The sequence below is a fragment of the Phalacrocorax carbo genome, chromosome 2 (assembly GCF_963921805.1).
Source record: "Phalacrocorax carbo chromosome 2, bPhaCar2.1, whole genome shotgun sequence".
NCBI lineage: Eukaryota > Metazoa > Chordata > Aves > Suliformes > Phalacrocoracidae > Phalacrocorax > Phalacrocorax carbo.
In genome coordinates this window covers 110,162,634-110,190,615 of record NC_087514.1, presented here as the reverse complement: position 1 = coordinate 110,190,615, position 27,982 = coordinate 110,162,634, and the positions used below count along the sequence as shown (strand labels likewise).

At 38.9% G+C, this 27,982-nt stretch overlaps 1 protein-coding gene across 1 annotated transcript; it reads left to right on the top strand.

The window, feature by feature from the left end:
* The first annotated feature begins 34 nt into the window (after positions 1–34).
* STK17A (serine/threonine kinase 17a) lies at positions 35–26,167 on the top strand. Its single transcript, XM_064443840.1, has 7 exons — positions 35–388; positions 7,764–7,976; positions 14,345–14,489; positions 21,081–21,207; positions 21,960–22,008; positions 22,117–22,296; positions 24,368–26,167. Exons 1-7 carry the CDS (start codon positions 198–200, stop codon positions 24,699–24,701), a joined length of 1,239 nt encoding a protein of 412 aa, XP_064299910.1. The 5' UTR covers positions 35–197; the 3' UTR covers positions 24,702–26,167.
* The last annotated feature ends 1,815 nt before the right edge of the window (positions 26,168–27,982 follow it).

Below are 27,982 nucleotides of genomic sequence, written 5' to 3'. Positions count from 1 at the left end.
AAAGGGCGGGGCGACGCCGCGGGGCTCCGCCTCTGCCACCGCGTGCTGCCCACCGCCCTCCTCGAGCAGCAGCGGCGGTAGCGGCAGGCAGCCCGCTCCGGAGCCTGCGGGGAGCCCTGCCCGCCCGCCCGCCCGGCCGAGAGCGGAAGGAGGAGAAGGGGAAAGGGTTCCCCCTCCTGAGGGAGAAGCCCAGCGCCATGAGCCCCGAGGAGAAGCCGCCATCCAGCCGTTCCCGCGATGACCGGCCGCCGCCGCCACCGCCGCCGTCCCAGTCCGCTCCCGGCCGAGGCCGGCGGCGGGGCGGCTTCCTGACGGAGATCCGCACGCCTATCCGCACCGAGCCCTTCCAGGAGCGGTACAGCCTCAGCCCCGGCAGGGAGCTCGGCAGGTGAGCCCGCTGCGGGGAGGCGCGCGGGCGGCGGGCGCTGCCACTCCCTCTCCGGAGTGCGGGGGCGGCGGGAGCGGGGACCCCTGCGTGTACCCCCGGCCGCCCTGTCGGCTCAGCTCAGCTGGCCCCAAGTACCGAGCACAGGCGTGTGCCCGCGGCGGAGCCCGCCGCTCGGCTACCGGCGGGCCAGGGGCGAAGCCGGTGTCTTTCTGCGGCTCCGCGTTCGTCTCGCTGCCCACCGCAGTGTGGGGCCGGCAGGCCGACGCCAGGCGTTTTCACCGGCCGCCCCGTCCCCCCGCAGCCCCGCTTGAGCCGAGCTAGGCGCTCGTGGGAGCGGGGAGCGAGGGGGTTCGCTGCCCTGCCAGTGCCAGAGCCGCCTTCAGTGGCATCCTTCGCCGGCCTGGCCTTGCTTAGGGTCAGCTCGGAGGACGTGCCCGTCGCGCTGGCCGAGCAGTGTTTGGCTTGGCTGGAAGGGGTGCTGGCAGGCAGCTGTCAGTGCAGCTGCACCCCAGCTGCTCGCTGGCCGCGGCTGGTTGTCCCTCCTAGCCAACAAATCGCCCTCAACCTTGAGAAGATACTGAGCTCTTCCCTGGCAGCCGGTGTGGAGTACGGAGTATTGCTCTAGATTTCCATAGGAGATGGAAACCTACCCCTTTTTTTTCCCCTTGAGCTTTGTAAGGTGTCACATGGGGAGAAACAAGTCTAGAGGAGACTAGTTTGTTGTCGATATGCTTGAGAATAATCTAATGGTGGAACTTTTCGAAGAGTTAAAAAGCTGGTTAATAAACTTGGTTCTGAAAGTGACTCCACTTGTAAAGTTTAGTCCATGTATAATTTCAATACCTGACTGATAGCAGGCAAGGTTTGAGGCAGAAAATATCATTAAAAGGTTTTTGCCTCTCAGGAACTATATATATGGTATTTCAGCACCACTAAACCAATATTTTTGACTGAAATTGCCACTTACGAAAAGAATGATCGTGTTCTTACTGAGAATCACATGTGCTTTATCTAAAGAGCATTCAGATAAAAAAGACGAAATACCACAGGACACATGGCAAGATACCTCCTTAATGTATGTTATTTTGCAAGTTATGCTAGCTGTGTAGCTCAGTTTACACAGCAGCAAAAACAACCCCTTTGGAGCTAAAGAGGAAAGAGGAGCTTCAAAGCAAATGTAGCTGCTCTAAGTACCTCTACAAATTTTTAGGTTGCCTAGATGCCAGCTTAATGCTCACTTAGTAACTCTGAGGTACTAATAGAATAATACCTGTTTAAACATAGTGGCCTAAAGCATTCACATGGGAAGCAGGTGGGAGAAACATCCCATAAAGTGAGAAAGCTTTTTTAGCATGATGTGACCACAGTGTTTATGGCCAGGAAACTGAAGCCAACTAAATGCCGGCTACAAACCAGCCTAAATTCTAACCAACAGTCAAGAAGGTGTAGGAGCAGTGTAGTGCAGGATGTCCTGGTATCACTGCTGCTCAGGTTTTTTTAATTGAAGATCAGATGACTTTTCAGAAAAAATTTTGCTCTTCTGCCACAGAGTAAGAGTTTCTCTTAGAGCTGGGTGATATTCATTGGCCTAATCAGAAAATAGACTAGGTGAAGCTTCCTTCTGGCACACAAAAGTACAACTGAAATGATTAGCTTTACACTATGAACAAGAATTAAGTACTACAGCAAATCTTAGTCTGCAGTTTAAACAAGTAATCTCAGCATGGCTTTTTGTGTGGAGTAATTTTTGAGCAGAACTATGTTTAAAGATGACTTTTGCATGCAGGTTGTGATTTTACACCTGTAGTTATGTTAAAGTGAGCTACGTGACTGTCAAATTATGTGCAACTGTTGCACATAATTTGGTTCAAACTACATTTTTCTCTCCTCAACTTGACGAATGTTTTTACTATCTTCTCTCTTAGAATATAGAAATCAATACATTTGAATGTATATGATTGGGGTTTTATTCAACAGTTTTTGAATGCTTACTTTTTCACTACATTTTGATTAAACAAGTAGATACTTCAGCTCAAGTACTCCCATTAAAAACAGGTTTTTTTTGGTAACTCATGACAAAGCATAGGTGGCAAATGAAAAGTCTCTCTGCCACTTGTAACTGTCTCTATCATTTTATTGATAATGTATGCTTAGCAGAAATTCTTTCGCTTTTATCTGTTCATAAAGTGTGTGAGTCTCTACTTAGGTGTAGAGATTATCTTTACAAAGGACTTGGACAAATTAGCACGCAGGTATGACAGGTTTTTGTCTCAGATGAAAAGCAGTTTTTGTGCACGCAACATAGTCCACTTTAATTCTAATTTGGGCTGAATTTGCTAATGAAAAGATGCTCTGTCCATCCCATGTCCCAGAATTGAGGAAACAATTTGAAAGCTGAACCTTAAATAAAGGTTTTGAGAATAACATAATTTGTATAAATTGAGTTTAAAACTGACAGCAGGGAGTGAAAAGAAAGCAGGTTTAGCAGTGTTGCTGAGAGTAAGGCTGCTGCATGAACCCAGCAGGTTTGTGTACTCTTTGGCCTCCAGTCTAGTCAGTCAACACACTTATGTTGAACTCGCCATAGCACTTGGGGCCTCTGTTCCTTTGTCACCTATGTGTGGGGGAGGTGGGAAGAGGGGGCAACATGGGAAAAGGTTGAGGAGTTGTAGCAATGCAGGGAAGGGAGGTACTGGGGCTGCTGGCCCCTGGTGGTGTGTTAGAGGTGAAAGTCCTGGGGAAATACTGCTGGAAATCATAGGTGCGCCTGGGAGGAACCTGGTCAGTGTCACTGGAAGGATCTGGGTGCAAAGCCATTGGAAATCACGCTTCATTAGTTCTGCTCATGGGGAAAAAACCTGCTTTGAGAATGTAAAGTTTGAGCTTCAAAAAGCTGCTACCTTATTCAGTAGCTGAACAAGCATTTGCAAGTCTATTGAAATACAGCTGCTAGGAAAACCAGGTTAACATAGGAAAAATACTAAAAACTTGGTTATAATGGCTACTCTGGTAAGGAAATTATTCCAAGGTGCTTTTCTCACTGGAAGATAACGGTTACCTTAAACAATTGCTCTAAAATAGGCAAACTTCTTGTAGCAAAATGTATACAGCACATATATGTAAATGTAGATCAAGTGCAATTCAGTTGATTCTCCTCATTCCCAGCTTTTTGTTAAAGCAGACAAGCTCATTCTCTGCCCAGAGCTAGGAATAACAAGTATTTTAATCATCTGAGGGGGCTGAACAAAGTAAACAAATATTCTTTGTCTCTAGTGTCCTGGCTGTAGTTTCCAGTGCAGATAACCCATGTCTTAATTCCCCTGCCCCCCCAACTCTGACATGAACTTGCTTATTTCTCAGATGGCTTTCAGTACTGTGCATCACTTACACAATTTTGTGTGTCTGTGAGAATGTATATGCTGTCTCACTTTTGTCCTCGACTGCTCTCTACAGTAGTACAACTAGGATGAAACTGTTGTGGAACTAAGTGAAAGTGGAAAAGAGGTGAAAATGAAGAGTTGCAAGTAGTTGTTTCCACCATTTGAGAATAAATTTGAGTAAGTTATTCATGAGCATCAGAAATTGAGTCCTCGCACCTTTCTGTTTGGAAATCAAAAATTGTAGGGATAAACCCCACACTTCAGGAAAAAAAATTTATATAAGTTATGTAATAAATTTCATATAGTTTTGTGGATGTCAGAGAAGTTTTCTGAACTTTATAAAAAAAGTAAATATCTTCACAGGAATTGCTGTTATTCCTGCATTTGTTACAGCAACAGGGTTTTATAGGTCACTTTAAAAATAATTATTAAAGTAAGGTTAGTTCTCTGTTGTTCTTAGCCTATGACAACCAAAATTAACTGGTGTGACAAATGTTCCTGCTTACTGATTTGACATTTGATTTGTGATTTGAGGCTTTTGCTTTAAGCCACGATGTATGCCAGATGAAACAATGCTAATTCTGTTGGCAGTCTGAAAAGATGACATTGAGCCTCTTTGTAATCAGATATGATTTATCTTAAATCATAATTCTTCAATGAGACTCTTGTGAGGGCTGAGAACTACTAGTTTCCTATTCTTGTCTCCCTTCAAAGCATTTTTGTTTGTGTTTGGATGACTGGTAGTCAGTTTCTAACTTTGGAAATGCATGTTAAGTATTTCCTCTCAAAATTGTTCTTCCTTCAATGCAGTTTTCTTGCTGCTAGCTCTTAATACAGCTAAACTAACAGTGCTCTGATCTAATACTATTTTCACTATTTAATAGATATTTTTAATAAGGAGCTCTGAAAATTGGGATTTTAAGAAAACAAAAGATGAGGCATATGTAGTGTGTACTTTATGGGAAAGCTTGTTTATATATGTCTTATCTACTGTTCTGTCACTATCAAAAAGAAATTCTTCACAAATTTATCCTTGGCTTAGCCACGCAGTGGATGGTATCATTGGATCCTGGATCACTGCACAGTAATTAGTTCTATTAGCTTTAGCATCAGGTTTGTCAAGTTTGATCTTTTTGGGGATGGTATTCAGAAAAGATGAGTTCTACAGAGTGTAGTTATAACAGCTCTAATTGTAGGTATAACCATAAAGAATCTAGGCAGGATTCTTGGTCTTAAACAACTAAGAACTAGTATTTGTCAGCCTGCTGACCTCCTGTGTAACCTGTCCTTTTAATTACATCACCTATCAGGCTTCTGGCCAGCTCAGCTAAACAGGACATGCGTGGCCACACACAGTGGTGGCTCTTAATGTTTCTTGCTGCCCGGTGAATGCTGTTTTATTTTCAGAGTGACTAATGTGCAATGAATCGGCAACATTGGTACTCATTAGGCTAATTAACTTGCTTCCAGACAGATTTTCTATGTAATGTGAAACACTGTCCTTCCTGAAGGCTGTGTCATAGAGATTTCAAACTTTTCTAAACTACTTTCTCTAGGTCCTTCACTGGTGGTAGAATTAAAAGCTTTTGACTGCACTAAGGTGACATTCAACTAGAAGAAAATGGTGCATTCAGAGACTATTTAAGAAAAAGACTGAACCTGGGGGTGTAGGGTTTTTTGATATAAAGGCTTAGACTCTACCAGGTATTAAAATAACTTGCTATTAAAGAGTTTATCTGTTAGTCCCGGTTTAGTTTTGTCTGTTGGGTTTTCTTCTTACCAGCATAGTCGCTAAGGTTTTTTCCTGTGCTCGTTTTGGTGCTAGAAACTGCAGTAAGGATTTTAACACATTTTGATAAATGCATAGCCTTATGTTGTATGTGAATGTATGTAGAGTGTACATGAATCATACAGATGCATGTCTTCATTTGGAATAACTTAAGATCCTTTTCACTGGCTACATAAGGAGTGTTGCTCTGCAGTCGTGGTTAGGATTGCAGTATCATAGGGATGTTTATACTTGTAGGTGCAACATTAATGTCGCAAACTTCCTAGAAATCCACCTAAAAGAAACAGTCCTTGAAATATTTTTGGGATCAGGAGCATTGTTAGTGTGTTCAATGTTCCCTGATGAGCTGTCTCTTCTATACACACTTGTTTATTCCAACGTGGTTTTTGATAGGTGTGTACCAAGCACCTAGCGGGTTGTTAGGCTTTATTTGAGGCTTTAGGTGTCTATTCCTCCTGTGGTGTTCTCTGGTAACTCCGTAGTGATTACCACATTTTATAGTGGTCTTTTGACCACACCTTCCTAGTGCTACAAAATCCTATATTATTTTCAAGCATTTGCAAAGCAAAATTTGTTTTCATGTATATATTAGTAATTAAGAACTTTCTCCCTTAAAAGTGGATTCAAGGCACTGAAAGTGTATTTTAACTGTTTGTCTACCTTCACAGCCATCTGGGCTGTGCTCTGATCCACTCTTAATACCTATTGTGCTGTAGATAATGTGTGCTTTTCCAAAATATTGTTCCTAGAGGAATAACTGTGGCTGTATCAGTGGTTAGAAATCAGATTATTTTAGTGAGATTGCCTAGCAAATACCCACTTTGTGGATGCTTATTTGACTTAATTCATTTAGACTGGGTAATTTTGAAACAAATGCCTATTAAAAGCAGGCTGACCACAACTTCTTTTAGCAGTTGCAATTCATGGAAATGTAAGTCTGCCAATAGGTTAGGAGCTGTGAGACTGGAAACTTTGAGCTGAATTAGTTAATTCTGTGAACTTCAGCTTGGAGGTAGGAGAGGCAAAACCCAGATGAGGACTCTTATTGCAGGGTTGCTGAAACCAAAATAAAGATCTCCAAGCTATACCTGCAGCTTTATAAGAAAATTTATATGTATAAATAAAAATATAGTTGTGTTGAACATTATGCCTCTATGGTAAGATCTAAAAAAAGATTCCTATACCTCAAAGTATGAGAAATCATCATTGCGTTAGATGAGTTATTAAATAATAGGCTTTTTCCTGTCTAAAAATCTGTACTGTATGAATGGAACAGAGCGGAGCAGGTGACCTGGGACTCACTGCAAGGAAGTTTAGAGCAGACACTTCAGGCCAAAATGCTGTGGGGGAAGTCTTCTGACGTAAGTGCTGCAGTGTGGTTTTAGCTCTCTGGCTGGCTTGGTGTAACTCACTGGTTGAGTTGTGTCAGAAATGACGCTCATTAATGTGGGTGAAGCATCATGTTCAGTTCTGCTCTGTGTGTGTTTGTATTCACATTATAGTTGCAAAAAAATTGTTAAAGCTTTATGTTGGCCAAGCTGCTTAATTTTTTAAAAGATCCATGTTTCTTACAAAGTCAGACTAAGAATATAAGGGATTTTGAGGACTGTTAAACAATCCAGAAACTCTGGCTGTTATCATTTGAGCCACATACTAGTGAAAATGAAGTGCCATCTTTGAAAATGCAGAGTGGAGTCTGGATATTGCATGGCAAATGGAACAAGATTTTGAGCAGTAACTCAATAAGAGTGCTGGTTGCTGCTGCCTTGAACATGGTGGGATACTTCAGAAAACAGTAGCTGGGCAATTACTTAGGTTATTGTAATGTAGTCACAGAAAGCATAAATTGCCTGTTTGTACCCTTCGGGTTTTGCCAGCTTTTTTAATGAAAGGTTTGAGGGTACCTTAAACTTGCAAACTAGCACAGCTTGTTTATTCTATATTTCTGAAATACATGTTCCTTGAATTGAAAGGGTTTAAGTCCTTATTTTTAATGGAGGTTAAATTACATTCTGGCTTGTGGTGTGCCTAACTTAAGTGTAAGGATTATCACTCAGCAAGGCATCTTTCTAAATTTAGAGTGTATTTTAAATGTATTCATTAATAGTGATTTAGTTAAGTTTCCTGTAATGTGAATTTATAAGATCCATACTAATGCTATCACTAAGGGACTTAGTATTAACTTAAAATTCTTCTTTAATTTCAGAGGAAAATTTGCAGTGGTGAAGAAGTGTATCCAGAAAGACACTGAAAAAGAGTTTGCAGCAAAATTCATGAGAAAAAGAAGAAAGGGCCAAGACTGTCGTATGGAAATAATTCATGAAATTGCAGTCCTGGAGCTGGCACAATGCAACCTTTGGGTCATTAACTTGCATGAAGTTTATGAAACTGCAACAGAGATGATTTTAGTCCTGGAATAGTAAGTACTAGTAATAATTCCTGAATAACATTCTGCAGTTTGCTTAAAACTAGTAATGTAAAAGTGTGGTGTGTCAATATGAATAACGTGAAAAGATTTTATTGCTTGCCTATTACACTTGCTTGAGTTCAAAAAGAATTGCTAATAAAATCAGTATTAGAAGTTATGTGGAGTCTTGTAACTACTACAGATTATAATAAATTTTCCAGTTATATAGTATCTTTCAAAGCTGAACTGTAATTTATTTAGTTAAAAAAATCTTTAGTGAAATATGAACTGTGTACATTCCCTAATTGTAAAAGAAGAAGAAAAAAGCAATGAGTATCTGTTCAAAAACTGCTGTTATTTCCTTGACAGTGACAAAGATGGGGTAAAATCTGTTTGGGATTTTTACCAGTTATGAAAAAGGTATTGAAAGCAATGTCATTGTTAAAGAAATTATCAAAACCCCTATAATCTACAATGAAAAGCTCTCTAAATCATTACCTTTTTTGGGAAGAAAGAGTAGGATGATTCAGACCTAGAATAGTTTCTTTCAAATGACATTTAACTTGTGACTGTACATTTGTCTGTGTGGTTTTACCCCCTTGAATTTGTCCAGATGAGAGTTTCTGCAGCTGTTGACTGTTCATCTAATACCTCCAGTGGCTTAGATATTTGGTGTCTAGGTTCTAAGAGGCAGCCAAATGTTTGTTGCCATCGAACTCTGTTAAGATCCTGTTCAGGCTCTATGGATTTTAAGTAATTAGGAGAGGAACAGTGAGGCTTAATAGTTCAGAAGTGACTTAACCTGTCTAAGATAAATCTAGTTAGTACAGTTTTCTTCCTCGCTAACAAAAATGAACAGTGAGAAATCTTGTGTCCTAATCTGAGCTTGTTTAGAAGTCGAAAGAAACTGCATCTTAAAGTTCATGGAATGAGACCATGTCTGCTAAGGCAAAATTACTTCTAGAATACACTTTTTCAACTTCATTGTGCCCCTATGGAATTAATGACTTACGAAATATGCAGGTATCTTTATAATGTAAAGGCGTGACAGCTTCTAGAGTTTTAACTGCTGTTATGAAACATTCATAAATACACACTTTAAACACTAGCAGCACAGATCTAACTAGAATAGAGCTTAAATTCCTGGATCCCATAGGGGTAGAACATGAGCGATAGAATCCAAAGCTCGATATGAGCAGTGGGTTTTGTGATAATTTTAATGCAAAATTGCTAGTTTTCTCTTAGAACTTGATTCTCTTAAAATTGCAAAACATTTTTGATCCAAAGTAGTTAATAAGTTGCTCAGTAGTCACCATGTTGTTCAGTAATTAGCAACATGTTTTTATATGCATTGAACAGTCATACCTTGTTTCAGATAAATAGCTGTGTGTTAGAGTTGTAAATTACAAAAACAGTCTTTCCCTGATTTCAGCAACTATGTCTGGATGCTGCTTTAATGTCAGCATGTTCCAGAGACATGTTGCAACAAAACAGGTATGAACGTTAGTAAAGTTCTGACATTCTGCATGCAGAGGATTAAAGAACATACCTAGACTGAAAGCTTCTCTAGGGCCTTTCAGTTTCTATTAAGCTTGGTCTCTGTGGCAGATTATCTTGGGAAGGAGATAAATACTTAATTGTTGGCCACTAACTTTTATCTGCTAAGGTTTTAAAGTTTGTCTTGATAAATCTGTCAAGGCAGGGGGACAGCTAGTGCTTTGCCTTCATGAAGAAAAATACTTACATGGAGGGTTGCCTTTCAAGCAGTATCAATTTTTGACATAAAACAAACTTAATTGGCTGCTTACTGTTAATATTAAGTTCTGAGCAATGGCAAGCAATGAGGCATTACAGTGTCGGCTTCAACTGTAGGACACCAAATTGGTGGCTGTCTGCATCTACCCTGACAACAGTCTGAGTTCTGTTTGTTGACACAGGACCTCAGAGGATTGAAGTAGGAGTTGAAGGGGTAAGTCTGAAGGGGTAGTATGTAACACCTGGAATTAATCTGCAGGTCAGTCATGTTTCTATGTATCAGTGAAAATGGAATGAATGAAAAAGAAAACTGGACTTTTGCTGGAAAGGGTAGAGATACAGTCTGGAAAACCTAACCCATCAGCTACCAAACTTGCTTTTTGTCCCTTTTATAACTTGTGGGCTCAATATTTGTCTGCAACCTACCTGGCTTTTTCCAATTTCTTTTGAAAGAGTGAGCAACAGAGCACCTGATGCTTAATGACTGGCACTTTTAGAAGTGTTCTTCACTATATGTTTACACATCTATGGAAGGGATAGATTATATTAGTGGGTCAGCTATTAAAGAAACCTGTATGGGTAACTTCAAAATCTAAGCCATTACATATTTGTCTGTGAAGAGCTTCTGAACTGAGTAATTACCTGCTAAGGTCTTGCATAGATATAGTAGACTTTTGATATGCTTACTTTAAAAAAAGAAAACAGTTGTCTTTATCATCTTGAAGACCTAGTCAGGGTTTATTTGATATGCCGGATGAAGTGCTTTCTTTCACTTAGTTTTTTGGACCTGGATAATGTTACTACCTTTATTGCCTTGGACATTATTTATTGTCCTACTTGACAGAGCATAAGACTCAGGAAGTAAATTTTCAGCCCTTGCAGACTGTGTATGTTCTCACTTGGCATTTGAAATTAAGTGTATTCTAGGAACTCGTTATCTACTCTCTGTACTCCGAGGATTTGTACTTTAGTCTTTCAGAAGACTATCTTAATGTCTGATCTGTTAAAGCTGGGGGAATGTTTAATTTTTTCAGATGCACTGAAATTGATTGGTTCAATATTTTTCTAATGGTGTGCTAAATGAGTGTGGTAGTATATTGTAAGTGCACTTGAAAGAAGTAGGATGCTGAATTCCATGCAGTGCATTAAGATATGTTTGAAGGAAGATAAGCAGTCTCCACTGAATTTAAAGTCAACATAATTGTAACCAAGATTAATGCTCCAGATTTCCAACCAACTTTTAGGTCACTTATGCTGATAAGCAGTAATAAAACATTAGCATGCTTTTCATTGAAGAGCAGTTGGATTTCACTTGAAGCTATAGAGAAGTTAATAGTACAACAGTACTTTCACGAACAAATTAAAATAGCTAAAGAATTCTGGTTGCCGTAGCTTTTAAGTTTGGAAAGAATTTTTGTCTTGCTTTTTTTTGTACACCTAGCTAAAGGAGTGTGTACTAGAGAAATAACACATTCTAAGTAACACTGGGTTTCAAAACATGCTCTTAAATATTTCCTTACCCATTTTTTCCAGATTAAGATGGCTTGTTTTCCTAAAGACTTTCTTGTCTTAAGGACAATTTTTTGCTTTTATCCCCTAGGAACGTTTTCTGTGGAGGTGGGTGGGGGTACCTAGTGGTTTACAAAGTTGTTATTTCATAATGACCATTAGAAAAGCTACAGCTTAATGGAGGATGAGCTCTTAGAGGAAAAATAGGTAAATGTTATAAACACCAGAGAATTCCTGGTCTGCATGTATACAGAAATCATATCAATTACATGCCCGTAATAATTTTCCAGCAGGTATTTTAATCCCTTCTGTGTTTTGATTAATTTTTTTCCCCTGAACTGTAGCTAGGGAATGCAAAATAACTGTGTTGAAAGTGTTGTTGAGGAGCTTGGCAAAATTTGGCATAGACATGCAGGAGAATCAATTTGGAGTTATTTTGACATTGTACTTCCAACCGCTTGTGACTGGGTTGGCTCGCAGCTAGTTGACTGTTTTGCTGAAGGGAATCAGTTAAGCTTGCTTCCCAGCAACAATACATGAAACAGTCTTGCAGTAACAAATTTCCCTGTTTTCTTGTAAAGGGTTACTTGTTTGAATGCGGTAATTTTTGGATAGAATGAATTGTCTGGAATAAGTTGTTCTGTCTGCATCCTGCATAGTGAAGTTGATAAAAAATATGAAACATTGCATGTGGAAACCACCTTTCCATGTGAAACTTTTTGGTAAAGCTAAGCATATTTGTCTGTGGCAGCTGAGGATAGCTGCTTCATATCATGAAGTGGGTGTGTATGTAAGGGCTGTATTTGCTTGTCTCGCTGTTAAAATGCCGATATACCTCGGTTTCTTCAGAAGTACTGGGAGGTACTTAAGTACCTTTTTTAAAAAAAGCATTTTTCTGGATTGAGGGTTTTCTCCTCTCATATGGTAGTGCTGTCTCGATTTCAGTGATGGGACACTGTGCTTCAACTTTTATTGCTTTGCATTTTAACACATTTAATTCAAAGTTCTTTAAGTGTAGAATTAAAACTCTAGGTAGCTTACAATTTAGCTTGGTGCCTGCTTCAATGTTAAATTGTTTATTGGTGTGACTTAATTGTAACAAATGTCTACCAAATAGACATATAGCAACCATGGCTTTATAAGGGTGCCCTTTGCTGATTTTTCAGCTGGGCCTGTTAAAAATTAAGGGTGATCCCTGGTTGACAAAAGCAATTTTAGGGTGGAAATCCTATTTCACATAGAATTAAATAGCAGAAGTACTGGTTTACTTACATTAAGTGGCAGACCTATACCAGCAAAATCCCAGGGTTGTTGCTGTAAAATACATCGTGTTAGTAATTTTGGTAGTAGATCTTATCACTGTGTGTGCATTATAATTTACTGCTACAAGGAACGAAATTATGGCATTTTAAAGTAGAAAGTTTAATTTATTGATCATAGTGGATGTTTTTCTATCCCTACCTTGAAGATCCAATTGATACTGCTTTTTAAAAGAACTTGTTTTAAAATATTAGAAGACACTATCCAGTGTCAATTTTTAAAATGTCATTAATGCCTGAATCCTGTTCAAATCTGAAATACTAACTTTTTCCTTGAATTAAAAAAAGTACTGAAGAAAGATTGGTAAAAGTCAGGTATATGCAGTTTTCTCTAGAGGAACCAAAGTATTAATATTCCTTTGAAAACTCATTTTATTCTTGAGTTCTATCATTGATATAGGATGAAGAAAAGTAATTATTTGATGGACGTCTCTTTTTTAAAAGAAAAAATTTTAGTTTAAAAAAATCAAATTCTAATTCTGTACCACTATGTCAGCATATAGGACAGAAATATAAAACTCTTTTTCTAAAGTTAAGACATACCCTCTTTTAAATTCTTTTTGCTTGGAAGACAATCCACAGGGAGAATTTTAAGTAACAGTAATGAGAATATCTGGGAAGGCAGAAGGTTTTTATAAACCATGAGGACCGTAGCAGCAAAGTTAGTATTGACAAGATAAATAATGGAGTATATTTGTGTTCTTTTTCTGGGGCATATAATCCAAATGCACCATTTTTGTAGAACTCTCATTTGCTGTTACATCCTTGTTGAATATGCCTCTCTTCTGGATTGCCTAGGTAGTATAATTTATTAGAAAAGAGCAAGTAAAAGCAGAATAGATGGCTATGCATCAATAAAGATTAATGCTTGTGCCAAGCCAGGTTTGGCATGTCACAGTTCAGGGTAACTGGAGAAGATACTGACCTCGGGGGTTTCACCATTTTTTGCTAAGGGTTGATATGTAGAATTTCATGCAGAACAAAGTGTGTATGTGTTCATTTCACTTTTATGTTGCCAAATAGTAATTCAACGATCCATATGTAAAATGGTTCCATTCTAATGTTTGTGTGCCTATTGTTTTAAGATGGAGCCTCTGCTCTGCTTATTTTACATATGATGCTATGTGGTTATGTTGTAAAACAATTTTAGTTCTCTAGAGTCACTGCTATACAGAGGTGGTACTGTACATGGCCTTGGAGTGCTTTAAAAACATTAATCTGTAGTTATTTTTATATTCTTTGTTACTTTTTTGTTTGTATATGTTTAAATAGATAAAGCAAGCTGAGAGCTAAAATTTTCAAAATTATTTTTAGATGAAAGCCATTTAGAAACTTAATGCGTCCCTACATACCAAAGACTTCACAAACAATTCAACTATAAACTTTACGTTTAGTCTTCTGAGTATGTGTGAAGTGTTTTGAGGAGGATTGGAGGTGGGGCTGTTTTGCTTTGTTTACAAAACCTTGGCCAAATTTCCATGTAGCTTCATAGGAATGGCAAAAGGCATATCTTTTATGTAAACACTACCCTCAAATATGGCATCCATCTTAAAGCATAGTCAGTAGTGTTTCTAAAATAGCCCCAAAGGTTTCTGTAGTACTCGTATTCTCTAACCTAAATGACTATGATCTTTGCTTCTCTCCAAGGCTGCCATACTGTAGAGGTATGTAAAAGCTTCCTAGGCTGTAAAAGCTTGCCACGTGTTTAATAACTGAAAGTATTGCTATTGGATGCTACTGATCTTGCTTGTGCTACAACTTAGTCTTCGAAAAAGTAAAATTCATGTCATTCCATAGTGCTGCTGGAGGTGAAATCTTTGACCAGTGTGTGGCTGAAAGGGAGGAAGCCTTCAAAGAAAAAGATGTTAAACGACTTATGAAGCAGATCTTAGAAGGAGTTTCATTCTTGCACAGAAACAATGTGGTTCATCTCGACTTAAAGGTAAGAATGTTGCTGTATATTTCTTATCTGCTGCCTTTCTTATTAGTCATATGTCATACTAACCCTAATTTGTAATTAACGTAATTTTTATCTAGTTATTCCTCCAATGGTAAAATTCAGCCTTTGAGATGCAGTAGGCACCAGAGTTGCAAGCCTTTTGGGGAGTTTCTATGATTATGTCAAATATAAACTTCATCTGATTAAGTGAAATGTAATGAAGTCAAAAGTGGGTTTGCGTTGCATCTTAAATTGCAAATGAGTACTTTGGGTAAGACCTGGCTCATTTTTAAGGTGCAGTAGAAATGTCTGGGTGTTACATGGCCATTAAAAAAGGTTGGGTTTTTGTATTGACTTTTGAGTTTTAATAAGCAGAAGGCTGGCAGAGACACTAGTATTATAAAGTGTAATGTTTCAAAATGAAGTGTTCATACAGGACTGGTAGACAGTGTTAAATATATTTGTAACACTTCAGTATTTTTGTGATTACTGTAAAACTTTAATTTCAGTGTTTGTCATTTACTGCCAAACAGTTGGCCTCCACCTTCTTGGTATATCAATTATCATTATTTACTGGAGTAAATATTTTTTCTTACTGAAAAATAGTTTTGACCCAAATCAAGAGATAAGTACGGTTGCCATCCATACGACATCCAGAGTATTGCTTATGGTTAAGAAGAGTTGCAACAGGGATCCAGACAAATATAATCTCCCATTGGTAGAAAACTACAATTAATTTTATTTAGCTTCCATCTATACACTCATATGGAAGATGCAATTTTGTCTCATTTTGAGTTTGAGCTACTTCATTATTACTGAGCAAGGAGTATAAAAGGTATCTTGCATTAAAATTTCCAAATTCTTTTTTACATGTCCAACTCCCATATTTACTGAGTACGTAGTAAGCTGCTACATGTTTCTTCTGTTCTGCTGCTGACATCCTTACTTATACTTAATTGCATTTTGGCAGTAGTACAAAGCTACCAACAGATTCCAGTATCAAGCTGTGCATACTTAATACATAACCTAGCACATCATGCACCATTCATCAGCTAAAGCAGATGATGACTAATATTTGCACACAAATATCTCACCTGCCTGGTTTTCCAACCGTTTATTCAAATTATTTGTGGAATCCTTAAAAACTTTCTGTAGCTTATTGATTTAGTCATACACAGAATATTAATAATTGTACTAAAATAATTAATGGAAATTTTTTCTTAAATGATGTGAGAATAAGTGTTCAGAAGGACTAAAAATCAGCAGTTAGAATTCCTTAAACTTCCAGTACACTTGTATAAGATACTCAGTATCTCTACTATGACTGCCCATTGAATTGCCTTAAAGGAAAGCTTGTAAAATTAAAACATCTCTTTTGTGGACCGTATATACTCATACATGCTTGTAGTTAAAGCTGTGGTGTTCCTTAGCACTATCAGCTGGGTATCTGTAATCAGAAATGCTTTGTGCTTTGACTACAGTACTTAATGGTGAAAGTAGACTGAGGTGTTGATTACAGCTTGCAAACAGGTAGCTGTTTCAAAGTTCAGAAAAAGCTTACTTAACTTTCCAACTGATCAGAAGACTTATGTTATAAAACTGAGCATATCCAGTTCTCATTGAAAGATCCAGCATTGCTTTGCTGTTTATAAAAATTAATTAGCAGGGCAAATTGTCTAGTGTTTGAGTTTAATGTGTTTATATGCTACTGTGTTGTGCAATGTGTTTTTGGAAAGTGGTTATTAATAGGAGTCCTTTTGCAATGTGATTACTTTCATGATATATAAGACTCGGTCTTTTGCAAAATAAGGTTTAGGGAAGTCTTCAGAATATTGGCAAACAAAGATGATGGGAAACTGTAGGATTAAAAAACATGACTTGCAAAGATTGATTGACCCACAAGCCTTGTAAGACTTAAAAAACCCATTTTTCAACAAACAAAAATTGAAGTTGGGTGCTGGTTTTAGCTGCAAGTTCATTAACCCACTGGCCTCAAACCATCTGCTGTATAGTATGGCTCATGCTGCTTTACCTAGTGGCTTACAGCACCATGGAATTTACTAAATACTTGGTTTTCTGGGGTGATGTTTGGAAGACTTGTGAAAAGTGACTGCTGTTAAGCAATGTGTTTGGCAATATCAAAAAGTTTACAAATTCTTGCTAAAATGTTTTCCTTCTGCTATTAGTTTCACCTTTGGGTCTCTAAAGGTTTCCCTTCCATTTGTTTGGTACAAATATCATTGGAAAGGTATATTCCATCTGATGTTCTATGTTGTACCTTCAAAGAAGTCAGGCTCTATATCAGGAAGAATTTAAGTCAAAAATGGCTGTCAGTATGTGATTTTCAGCTTGTTTAAGTTTTATATTATAAATATAATCAACCAGATCTGACACTGACAGCTAGCTTGCTTTAGTGTCTGTCTGCCCCCTTAATAGATTTTTTCCTGTGAGACTGAACGCTGCAGAAAAAAATGGGGTGTTTTGATGTGGCTTAACAAGGTTGCCACCTGATAACTTCTTTCCAAAAGCATTGTTCTCCTGAAAGGTGGTTGAAATATGGCTTGTTTCTAGTAGCAGAACAGTCATGTAATCCAGTTTTGACTTGGAGAAAGAGCAAATATAATGCCACTGAGTGCAAATTAAGTATCACTTGACAGTATTGTGTTGATGCTATTTAATTTGCAGGGTGTGCATAGATTGTAGTCAGGAGTCTTTCATCTCCTCTTAATGGTGCATAAAAGCTGCAGAGTAAGGGAAGACTCCTTTCTCTGTGTTTTCATTTGCTGTTTGACTTGAATTGGTGTTTGGTAAAAGCTTAAAGTACTTGGGAATGGAGGAGAATTTTAAAAGGCGTGGGGCTTGAGGAAGGACTAGCTGCCTCTTGTCTGCAGCGGGAGATAAGTAAAGAGCCTTACATAGCCCTGAGGTCTGGGAGAATGACTGCTCCAAGCAGCACTCTTCTATAATATATATTACTGTGGTTATCCAACAGACAACTTTTCCCTTCCTCCTCTGTAATGTTTTCAAGATGTTGTGCTCAGTTAGGACAACCAGCAAAATCATTATTTGAAATTGGTTTGGGTATTCAGAATTCAATATTCAGAAAGCAAACTAATGCAATTACAGAAGTGGCCTGTTACAAGAACATTACAGATTATTTTTCTCAACTGAGTTTTCCAGGTGGATTAAGGTGGAATGTTTACTATGCTGAAGTGTAGTATTAATGGAAGTGTAGTACTGCTTGTCTAAAGGAACACCCAGGATATTAAGAAAAGAGTTAAAAATTAAATATCACTTTTTCAAGGCAAAAGAACAGGTTCATCTGGAGTTCAAACCTTTATAGCAATTAAAGAAAAGCTGTTTGTTAATGGGCAGGTATAGAGTATCCAGGTTCTACAGAACCTATTTTGATTAGTCTTTTTGTTTTTAATTTATGGGACTTGCATTGCTTATTTTGGGAAGTAAAGTGTGACGCCAATCTAATATGTCTACTCTTTTAGTGACTTGCATTTTTTTATTCCACTTGTACAAATTGACCAAAACAACCCAACCCCAAGCAAATGCTGCTCTTGTATTTCAACTGTTTAAAGATATGGGAGTCCTTTAACTTTTTCTTTAGGGCAGACTGGTTAGTCTACTCTAGTAGCTTTAGACACAGCATAAGTGGGGTATCCCAGCTAGTGTGTTTTTCTTGTTTCTGCCATTATTCCTTGGATAATTCCTGTCTCTTCTTCTAGGGGTCTGATTTTTTTAGTAGTATCAAAATTAGATACCTAACTTCATCAATGTTGCAGGTTAAGGTGAGGCACTGATTAGTTTAAAAATGTGACCTTTAATATGTGCCCTTAGTGACTAGCAACTAAAGATACAAGAAATATCAGGGCTAGAGGCTCATAAAAACTTCTGGAATAATGGCAAATTTGCAATGTATGGACTTTATCATTATATAGTGAGTTTACAAGATTCCAAAACCTGCTGGCAAGGCAGGGTTGAAGGGTATGCTATTTTACTAAGTACACTTATTACAAACAGTTTGAGTGACTTGCAGAATAAGTTTCTAGATAAGACCAGATCTTTGTATATATTGCCTTAGTTTGGCCTTTGCACTGATGTTCATAGCGTCAGGAAAGCTATGCTTTTTCACGTGACAGTAGTTTAATCCAATTTAAGTGAAAATGTAAGACTAATTAATGTTTGCAATGACAAACAATGCTTTTCAGTGCTATTACTCTAACATGATGATACAGGTATAACCAACATCTCAAATTCCTAAAGCCCAAGTTTCTGATTGCTGATACTATGCTTGGAAAAATACAACTTGTCTTGTTTTTATCTGTCCAAAGGTACCTGTTTCTGGGCTAGACTCATGTGGCCACATCATGCAGTTTCTGTGTACATGTCAGTCTTGTAGTAAAGTACATCCATTGAGATTGTTCATTGTCAGGGATTTTTTATGTTTTTGTTCAGTGCACAAGGTGAGAGGATCTAAACTGGAACCTTTAAGCCTTACTGCAGTAGAGGGGAAGGTTTTTAAATGTTGCCATTTGACAGTTTGCGTTAGCCGTTTCATTACTGCTTGAAGGTAAGAGTGAAAGGCCCTTTTTAGAATGGCTACTGGGGGAGCCTCTGGCCTGTGTCTCTCTTGCCTTTGTGGGCTAATCAGCATTAGGCAAACCTTAGATGTATTATAGTGGAAAACGAAAAAAGAAACAGCTTTTACATATGTGGGAAAATTATCTGCCTTTTCTTAAAACTTTAGAGTAATTGTGTTGAGCTGAAGACTATGGTAAATTCAAAGCTACAGCTTCTTAAGGTTTCATGCTTGTGTTTAGACTGTCACTTTACTTGAACCCCATAAGATTCCCTAAAAGAAGAAAATTACTGGTATTTCATTAGAATTAATTTAGGTTTATGCCTCAATTCGTTCTGTAGACAGGGTTTTTTCTGCATAGGTACATTTTGAATAATGAGGTTGTCTTTAAAAAAAAGACAAAGACTTCTGGCAACTACATTATCTACTAAAATATTATACAGGGCTTAAGGGTTTCACAAAACGCTTCCATTAAAAACTTTTCCTCATTTAAATATAGAGAACAAATGCTTTTTCTCATGCTTTCTATTTGCCTCTTCAGAAAGTAACTAAATTTCCCACTGGGAAGAACATCTGAGAGGCTAATTAGGGAGGCATGGTCAGCGTTTTTGGATGTTTGCTTTTCTAATACAAATACAGAATAACAAATGTGAACTATAAAGCATATGGTAATGCACAGCTCCAAAAGCCACCAGCTCCCAGTTTGTAAGCAAAAAAAAAAGCACACCACTGTTCTTAATTTGTAGATCTACAAACAGAAAATAGAGTGACAACGTCACAGAATTAGTTTGAAATACAATGGCTTAACTTTGCAGGAATGAATATATTTAGGTCTTGCAGCAAGGAGAACTGGCCCAAGGTTTTAAAGTGTTCTTGCACGGTTATATTTCTGTGTTCAAAAGCGAGGCTGTTCATATGAAAGCATGCCTTTATGATTGACTAGGGGTTGAAGAGAGAATGGCTCAGTGATTAGGGGAAAGTATAAATGTTGGTGTTAATCCAGTTGGATTATCAGTTAGTGGTTGCTTCGATGTTCTTACTCTTTTGCCCTTCTCTCTTTGCAATCGCCCCGATGCAAGATGATCCGGGTTCTCAATAAATAAAGGCTTCTTCACTTACATAGAACTTCTGCTCACCAGAGGCATGAACACAGTGTCAACTGTCAGTGATACCATTCAGAGAAGTAAATGCTAGAACCCAATGTCCAATGTGATCACTGGCCTGGGGGCAGGGAGGGTCACACCTTTTTTTGGCAAAGATGTGCTTCTGTTACAAAAACATCTCTTAAGACTTGTTGTCTGAAGTTAGTTTTCAGGGTTTTTTTTTAAACTGAGCTACCATTCAAAGTAGATGGTAAGGAACTTCTTAATGACCACAAAGCTGCTTTGAAGGGTGACAGCCAAGATCTAGTGACGTCAGAGCAAACAAGTTTATCCAAAGGTGATGCTCTTAAAAACCTGTTTTTCAGGCTGCTGTATTTTTTTAAACCATTCTTCAGTTAGTATTCTGTAATACAATTGTACTTTGAACAAGATTGAGGTCGGTTGCAACAGCCTTTCTTTAAACAGGTGTAGTCAAAATTGTTTTAGGTGTTCAGGTTTTAAAAAAGGTACGTCCTTCAACAGGATGTATTTTACACCATCTACTGGATGGAAGCAAGGAGGGAAGGGGAGTTAAAAAGGTGATATGAAGGGCTAAAGGTACAAATGTGGAGGTATTTATATGCTATTGTCAAATAATAGCTACTGGCATGTCATCTGTATGCGTTCTAAGCTAAAAAAAGGTAGGTGTTTGATTCTCAGTTGTAACAGAAAATCCTGCCACTCCTTTTAGACTATGTCTCTTCAAGCTCACCTTGCAGGGGGGATCACCCAAATAAATGATCCTGGGTATCCTGCTTGTTATGGAACGCATTATTGCTAGTCACAATCTGAAATAATTCTGCAATATTATGGTGACGTAGTAGATTTGGGTGATACTGAAAGTCTCCTTTTGTTTTTCAGCCCCAAAATATTCTTCTAACCAGTAAGTCCCCTTTGGGAGACATTAAGATAGTAGATTTTGGCCTTTCCAGAATAATGAAAAGCAGCGAGGAACTAAGAGAAATTATGGGAACTCCAGAATATGTAGGTAAGTTGCTACTATATGAGAGACATACCCTGAGGAGGGAGCTATCCAGGCTTTGGGGAAGTGAAAAGAGAAACTATTTCAATTTGGTGACTGCTAGGCTGGCTGCATAATTACTGTGTTGAAAGATCAGGGTATTACTTGGATGTGGTACTGTTGTAAAAGCTAGAACTGGTAAGCTTTGCCAGTCTAATGAGTGATAATTGTGTGCTTGTGTTGAAGATGAGTACATGCTTTAAATGATTCTTACCAGCAGTGATAACAAGTGTTACTTGGATTAGAAGTTCAGAATTACATATTCAGTTTCTGTATATAATATTGTAGCTTGTGGAGGTTTGTATCCATTTCATTTTTTTTTAAAGGAAATAATTCCAGGCCTTGAAAATGTACTTGAAAATATCTTTAAGTTGTATAGTATATTTTTATTGGTATGGGTTTCAGTGCTGCAATAAGGAATGTTGGATACTTCTCATTTTTTTCCATAAGAAATTTGTTTACAGCTTCCTTAATTGGGAAGGAGTCTGGCCTGGCTTCTGAAGAGGACAATAAAAGGAAAAGAATGTTTTAAAACCAATGAATAATAGTAATCACTTAAGTAACTTCAGTAGAAATATCTGTTTCAAAAAGGCTGTCATGCTTCAAATGGCTTATATTAAATTTTACCACATGCCAATTATTGCACTACAGAACTGCAATACAATATCTGCATATGACAAAAAAAAATAGAATTTGGGTTTTCTTTTTCCCCTGAATAGCTCCTGAAATTCTGAGTTATGACCCAATCAGTACAGCAACCGACATGTGGTAAGTTGAACAAATTATTGATTATCATAACTTAGTTTACTGAAAAGGTGTGGGTTTTAAAAAAAAAAAAAACTAAAAAACTGCCTTTGTTTTTTACTTTTAATTCAGGAGCATTGGAGTACTGGCATATGTTATGCTAACAGGGATATCACCTTTCTTAGGGGATGATAAACAAGAAACATTCTTAAATATATCTCAAATGAATGTAACTTACTCTGGAGAAGACTTTGACCTCATATCAGAGTCCGCTGTGGATTTCATCAAAACTCTGCTGGTTAAGAAACCCGAGTAAGTAAAATACACAATTGCATACTAAACAAACTTAATTTCCTTCTATGACAAGGTCACCCACCTAGTTGACCAAGGGAAGCCAGTCGATGTGATGCTTTTGGATTTCAGTAAAGCTTTCCATACTGCCTCTCACAGTAGCCTCCTGGACAAAATGCCCAGCACACAGCTGGATAAACCTGTAATGCAGTGGGTGAGCAACTGGCTGGTGGGTCGGGCTCAAAGGGTCATAGTAAATGGGGTTGCATCGGGCTGGTGGCCAGTCACTAGCGGGGTTCTGCAGGGATCCGTCTCAGGGCCAGTACTCTTTAATGGCTTCATAAATGACTTGGATGCAGGACTGGAAGGAATACTAATTCAGTTTGCTCATGACACAAAATTAGGAGGAGCTGTTGACACTCTCGAGGGCAGAGAGGCCCTGCAGAGGGATCTAGACAAATTACAGAGCTGGGCAATCACCAACCATATGAAGTTTAACAAGGGCAAGTGCTGGATTTTGCACCTGGGACACGGCAACCCTGGATGTACATACACACTGGGGAACAAGAGGCTGGAGAGCAGCTCTGCAGAGAGGGACCTGGGGGTTCTGGTCGACGGCAAGTGGAACATGAGCCAACAGTGTGCCCTGGCAGCCAAGAGGGCCAACTGTGTCCTGGGGTGCATCAAGTGCTGTATTGCAGCCGGTTGAGAGAGGGGGATTGTCCCCCTCTATTCTGGGCTGGTGTGGCCTCACCTTGAGTACTGTGTAAGGTTTTGGGTGCCACAATACATTAAGGATATAAAGCTACTAGAGAGTGTCCAGAGGAGGGCCACAGAGTCGGTGAAGGGTTTAGAGGAGAAACCATATGAGGAGCAGCTAAAGTCACTTGGTTTCTTCAGCCTGGAGAAGAGGAGACTGAGGGGAGACCTCATCGTGGTCTGCAGCTTCCTCACAAGGGGAGGGGGAGGAGGGGCAGGCACTGATCTCTTCTCTCTGGTAACCAGTGACAGGACCCAAGGGAATGGCAGGAAGATGTGCCAGGGGAGGTTTAGGTTGGCTATTAGGAAAAGGTTCTTCACCCAGAGGGTGGTGGAGCACTGGAACAGGCTCCCCAGGGGGTGGTCATGGTGCCAAGCCTGACCATATTCAAGAAACACTTGGACAATGCCCTGAGACACATGGTGTGAATTTTGGCGTTGTCCTGTGCAGGGATGGGAGTTGGACTTGATGATCCTTGCGGGTCCCTTCCAACTCAGGACATTCTGTGATTCTATGATATGCTAATATGTCTGACTGGATTCATTTTAAATGGAGCAAGTGCTGGCATTTTCATTTCTAAAGTATAAGGGAACTTTGATTATTCATTTTCTGATTGTGCTATTACTTTTCAAGTACATGAAGGGAGAAGTTCTCCATTTCCTTCCAAACCTGCATATTCTGAATGTGTCCAAATATTAGTAATTAAAACTCAGATTCGTTACAGAAGACTGTAAATGAATTGTAGCACGCAGTACAGGATACTGACTTTCTTTACAGGTACCTTGCTGTGTGCTGATGTCTTTTAAATGATCTGTGCTTTAAGCCTTTTTTTCTTGATGAGTTGGTAGTGTACCTTACTTTTTTCTGGTTCATTAGCATGCTTTTCTCAGTGGGCAGCAAATTGGAAATTCCAGGTCTCAAAATAGAAGAGGTGTTTTCTGTGGAACTTAACCAGTTCTTCATGGGGCATGTCAACTATTGAAATTGCCTACTGTGTGTCTATGGCAATACTTTAAGAACATAAGGATTGGATAATTTTCCTATAGAAAAAGAAAAAAAAAATCTTTGTAAACTTTGGAAGTTGGTTGGCAGTGTGGGAGCAGAAACTGATATTTAAGGACCTATGCGCTTCATTTTAAGTGTCAGCAGTTCATCTCCTTGGGCTGCTGTTGGTTGTTTTTGGTAAAAAGTAGCTGCTATCAGGGCCTTAAGTTCTATTAGTCTGTCTTTAAAACAGTCATATCTTTGGAATAATTTGTATGGATCTCTCCTGCAAGGTATTGAATTACAAATTCATTTGGACTTTTTTTTAATGCTTTCCTTCCTCTGCAGGGACCGGGCAACTGCTGAAGAATGTCTTCAGCATCCATGGTTAGAACAAAGCGATAATCCTGCTTGCAGGGCCTGGCATAAGAGTGCAGGAGGGGAGACCAGTGATGTCACCCAGAAAGATGCAGATTCAGCCTCTGAAAAATCAGTAGATGCTGAGAAGACTGAAGAGGAAGAATCAATAGTGACAGAAGAACTAATTGTAGTGGCTTCATATACACTGGGACAATGTAGGCAGTCAGAAAAAGAAAAAGTAACTGAGCAGAAAGCCATTTCCAAACGATTTAAATTTGAGGAACCGTTGCTGCAAGAAATACCAGGAGAATTCATTTACTGAACTGTGTGGAGCTTTATAGCTATAACTTGAAGGCAGTGTTTTCTACTAAACAAATATATCCTAGCCAAGTGAATTTCTGATATGCAATACATGTTCTAGATAAAAGAAAATGTTGATAAATGGCATAAAAGGAAAATGTGCCAAGTTTTTAATTTCATGGAACAGATAAACAAGATTTCAAGTGGCTGACAGGAATTTAACAAAGATGAAAAGCTTATTTTTGTTTGTAATTTTTATTTTGTTGCTTGATGGCAGAGTTTTTGTTAATTGTTCCAGTGTTATGGAGAAGGTGACATTGGAAGTGTTTCAGTGACAGATGTCAAGAATATTTTAGAATATGTTCTGGCATTTAATGCAAATATATAATGCTGGGTTTTCCTCACATACCTTTTAGCACTCCTGACTTCAGTGGAACTATCTACTGATCTAAAAATTATGAGGAGAATTTGATCCAACTGCTTTGACATAAAGATTTTACAGTTATGCTGTGTATATATTTGTTTACATCAAGTCAAAGACACAGACTCACCTGGCATATAGCCAAACAGTGAGCTGTGCTTCTCTAGGAAGAGATGCACGTGTCCCACAGGTAAGGAAATCTATACTGGGGAATGATTCCAGGTCACAGTGGTGATAGCTCTTTATTTGGGAGCACAGTAAAATCCTGCTCCATGGGTGATGGATTTGCTTAAGTCAGTCACTCCTGAGAGCCAGCACAGATCGCTCCCTTCCCCTCCTGTGCTGGGTGAGATGTGCTAATAGAATCCAGCTCAGTGTGACTGCACAGCGTTGGTGAGTGGAAAAAAGAATGACAGAGGGTCTGGTGTAGCTCTACTGAAGTTCTCTCCACTGACTTCACCATGGTAGATCAGACAGTTTGTCCAACAAATGACAAATCAGCCTTCGATTCCAACTCCCCCAGAACCCAGCTGGGGTTTTACTGGGAGCATGAGGTCATTGCTGCCTTCTTTCTGTTCCTCTAACTGCTGCTTTAAGGAAGAAAGAAGCATCCTTAGGCTAAATTGAGTAACCTTGTTCAATATAGCTATCAGATGAGGAAGAAGGTACCGCTTCCTCTGAAACAATGAAGCACAACTCATACCTCATGCTTCCTGATCACTCTCCCTTAGACGCTTGGAAAAACAGCATGTGTATGATGGGGGCAGAGAGGGATTAGGGAGCTGTATGGATGGGTCATAGTTCTCAGTGGACACGGTCCCTCAGAGAACAAAGCTGGGACCAATGGGCATCAAAAGCGACTGGTTTTTGCAATGTACAGATCTTGGACTGAGTCCTAGTTTTCTGAGAAATCTTTCATATTGATGCTGTTCCAAAGTTTAATTTTTATGTAATTGAAGTTTAGTACTATTATATTGCATACTGTTAACTATTCAACTATTTATTTGGTTTCCTTATGCTGTTCCTTTATAATAAACGCTGACAAAAGTTTTCTTGCTATAAAACAATGAATAGAAACTCTTAAGCTAGTTTTTCCTCTCTATGTTGCTACAGACTTTCCTAATTTCAAATGTACTGAGAACCTTCTTATTCTTCTTAGTGAACAAGCGTTCAGTGCTCTGTGCTAATATTACAGCTCCTCCTTCACACAAAAGGTAAATAATTTATAATAACACAAGCAGTACTGGGGTGATGTGACCTGCGTTGCCATAAAGACGTGTGAAAAAGGGCTGGTAGAGAAGAAAACTGAACAAAAAGCAGTGTGATGCTGAGTGGGGCAATGAGTGTTTCTCCATCAGGCTTCATTGCCTGTGGTCCAGTTGCCTTCGCTTGAAGCCGTATCAGAAAAATTGCACCTAAATCAAACCATTCTACCAGGCTTCTTTCCCCCATGGAATTACATGTTGAATACTGATGTAGGTAGGGCAACTTCTCACTCCTTGAATATGTTCATAGAAGAAAACATCCAATAGTGCTTGCATAATTGAATTTGGACCTGTGTCATATTGTAATGCAGAGATGCCTTTTGGAGTCTGGAGAAATGGGTCATTTCCTGGTTTTCCCCTCCTGAGACGTAATCTACAGACTCCTCCTGAGAAGCCGCCGTGCCAGATCTTGGATAGCTCTGGTTGGCCGTTTGTAGAAGTCAAACAAGAACCTTTGAGCCAACAGGGTAGTTGTGTTACCTGGGCATTTCTGGAGGTGGACGGTAGCTGCATTACTGCGTGTTTGCTGACCCTACAATGCTACAATGATCTGTTTCAGAGTTTTTAAGCATGACAGTACTCTTCATGGGCATCTTTTACTGCTCAGTCATTTGCCCAAGACAGTTTGCTTGGGGGAGGGACATTAACTTATGAAATTCATTTCTGCAAGATAAAAACTCTCCCACCTTCTATCACTGCCATTTTGACTTCTTTTTTTCATATCCATACTTCCTTGCTTTTATGAGGTTGAGCAAAGCACTGAGGTTGAAGCCTGCTCACATCCCACCCTTGCAAAACAAATTTATGTTGCCATATCTGCATACCTAAATGTGTAATAGCTCATGGTTGCTCAAAGCAAATCATTGGAGGGACCTATAAGCAGTTTCAATTCCTATTTGTAACCACAGACATCATGTCTCAGATGGGAGTTGGTACTAGAGAAAGAATAGATGCTGAGCAGCACATATTTTGTCCTATATTTACTGATTTTAATGTATGGCAATGAAGCTTAACATGTATAAATGAACTATACTTACTACAAGGCCAGTTTCTCTTCAATTGGCTGCTTTGAGGCTTCAAGCGGGCTGCATTTCTGTTTAACTTTTTGTGCCTTAAGGTGGTTTTGTAGAGTGTTTTCTAACATCGTTAAGAATTTGTATAAAGTCGTGAAAGTTTTATAGTATAAGTTAAAAACAAGGCATCTTAGATTGGCCCTATAATAGGAAAAATTTTCTATGATGTTTAACTGCAGGACTATCAGCCAGTGCCACACACTTGAAGCTATTTCTGTTCTGCTCTAAGTGTGGGTAAAACTGTAAATGAGGTGTTCTTACCCTACACTGCAGAAAGGGGCTATCGAGGTTGATGGTTTTTGAGACTTACTAGTGAAGTAACATGTTAAGACTGGGAACAAACCACCAGCTTGGGAAGAAGAGCTGGTTTTCTGCAGCTCCATGAATAGAGGACTGCATGTACATGTGCAGTTTGTCTGAAAAAAGCTGCTTATGCCTTAAAGTGTTTGTGGGGAAGGGGTGGTTGCAGAGAAGGAATCAACTCCTTGGACCTTGTAGGCAATGCTCTCAGTCCCCGCTCTCCAGGCTGGGCCCCTGCTGGCTG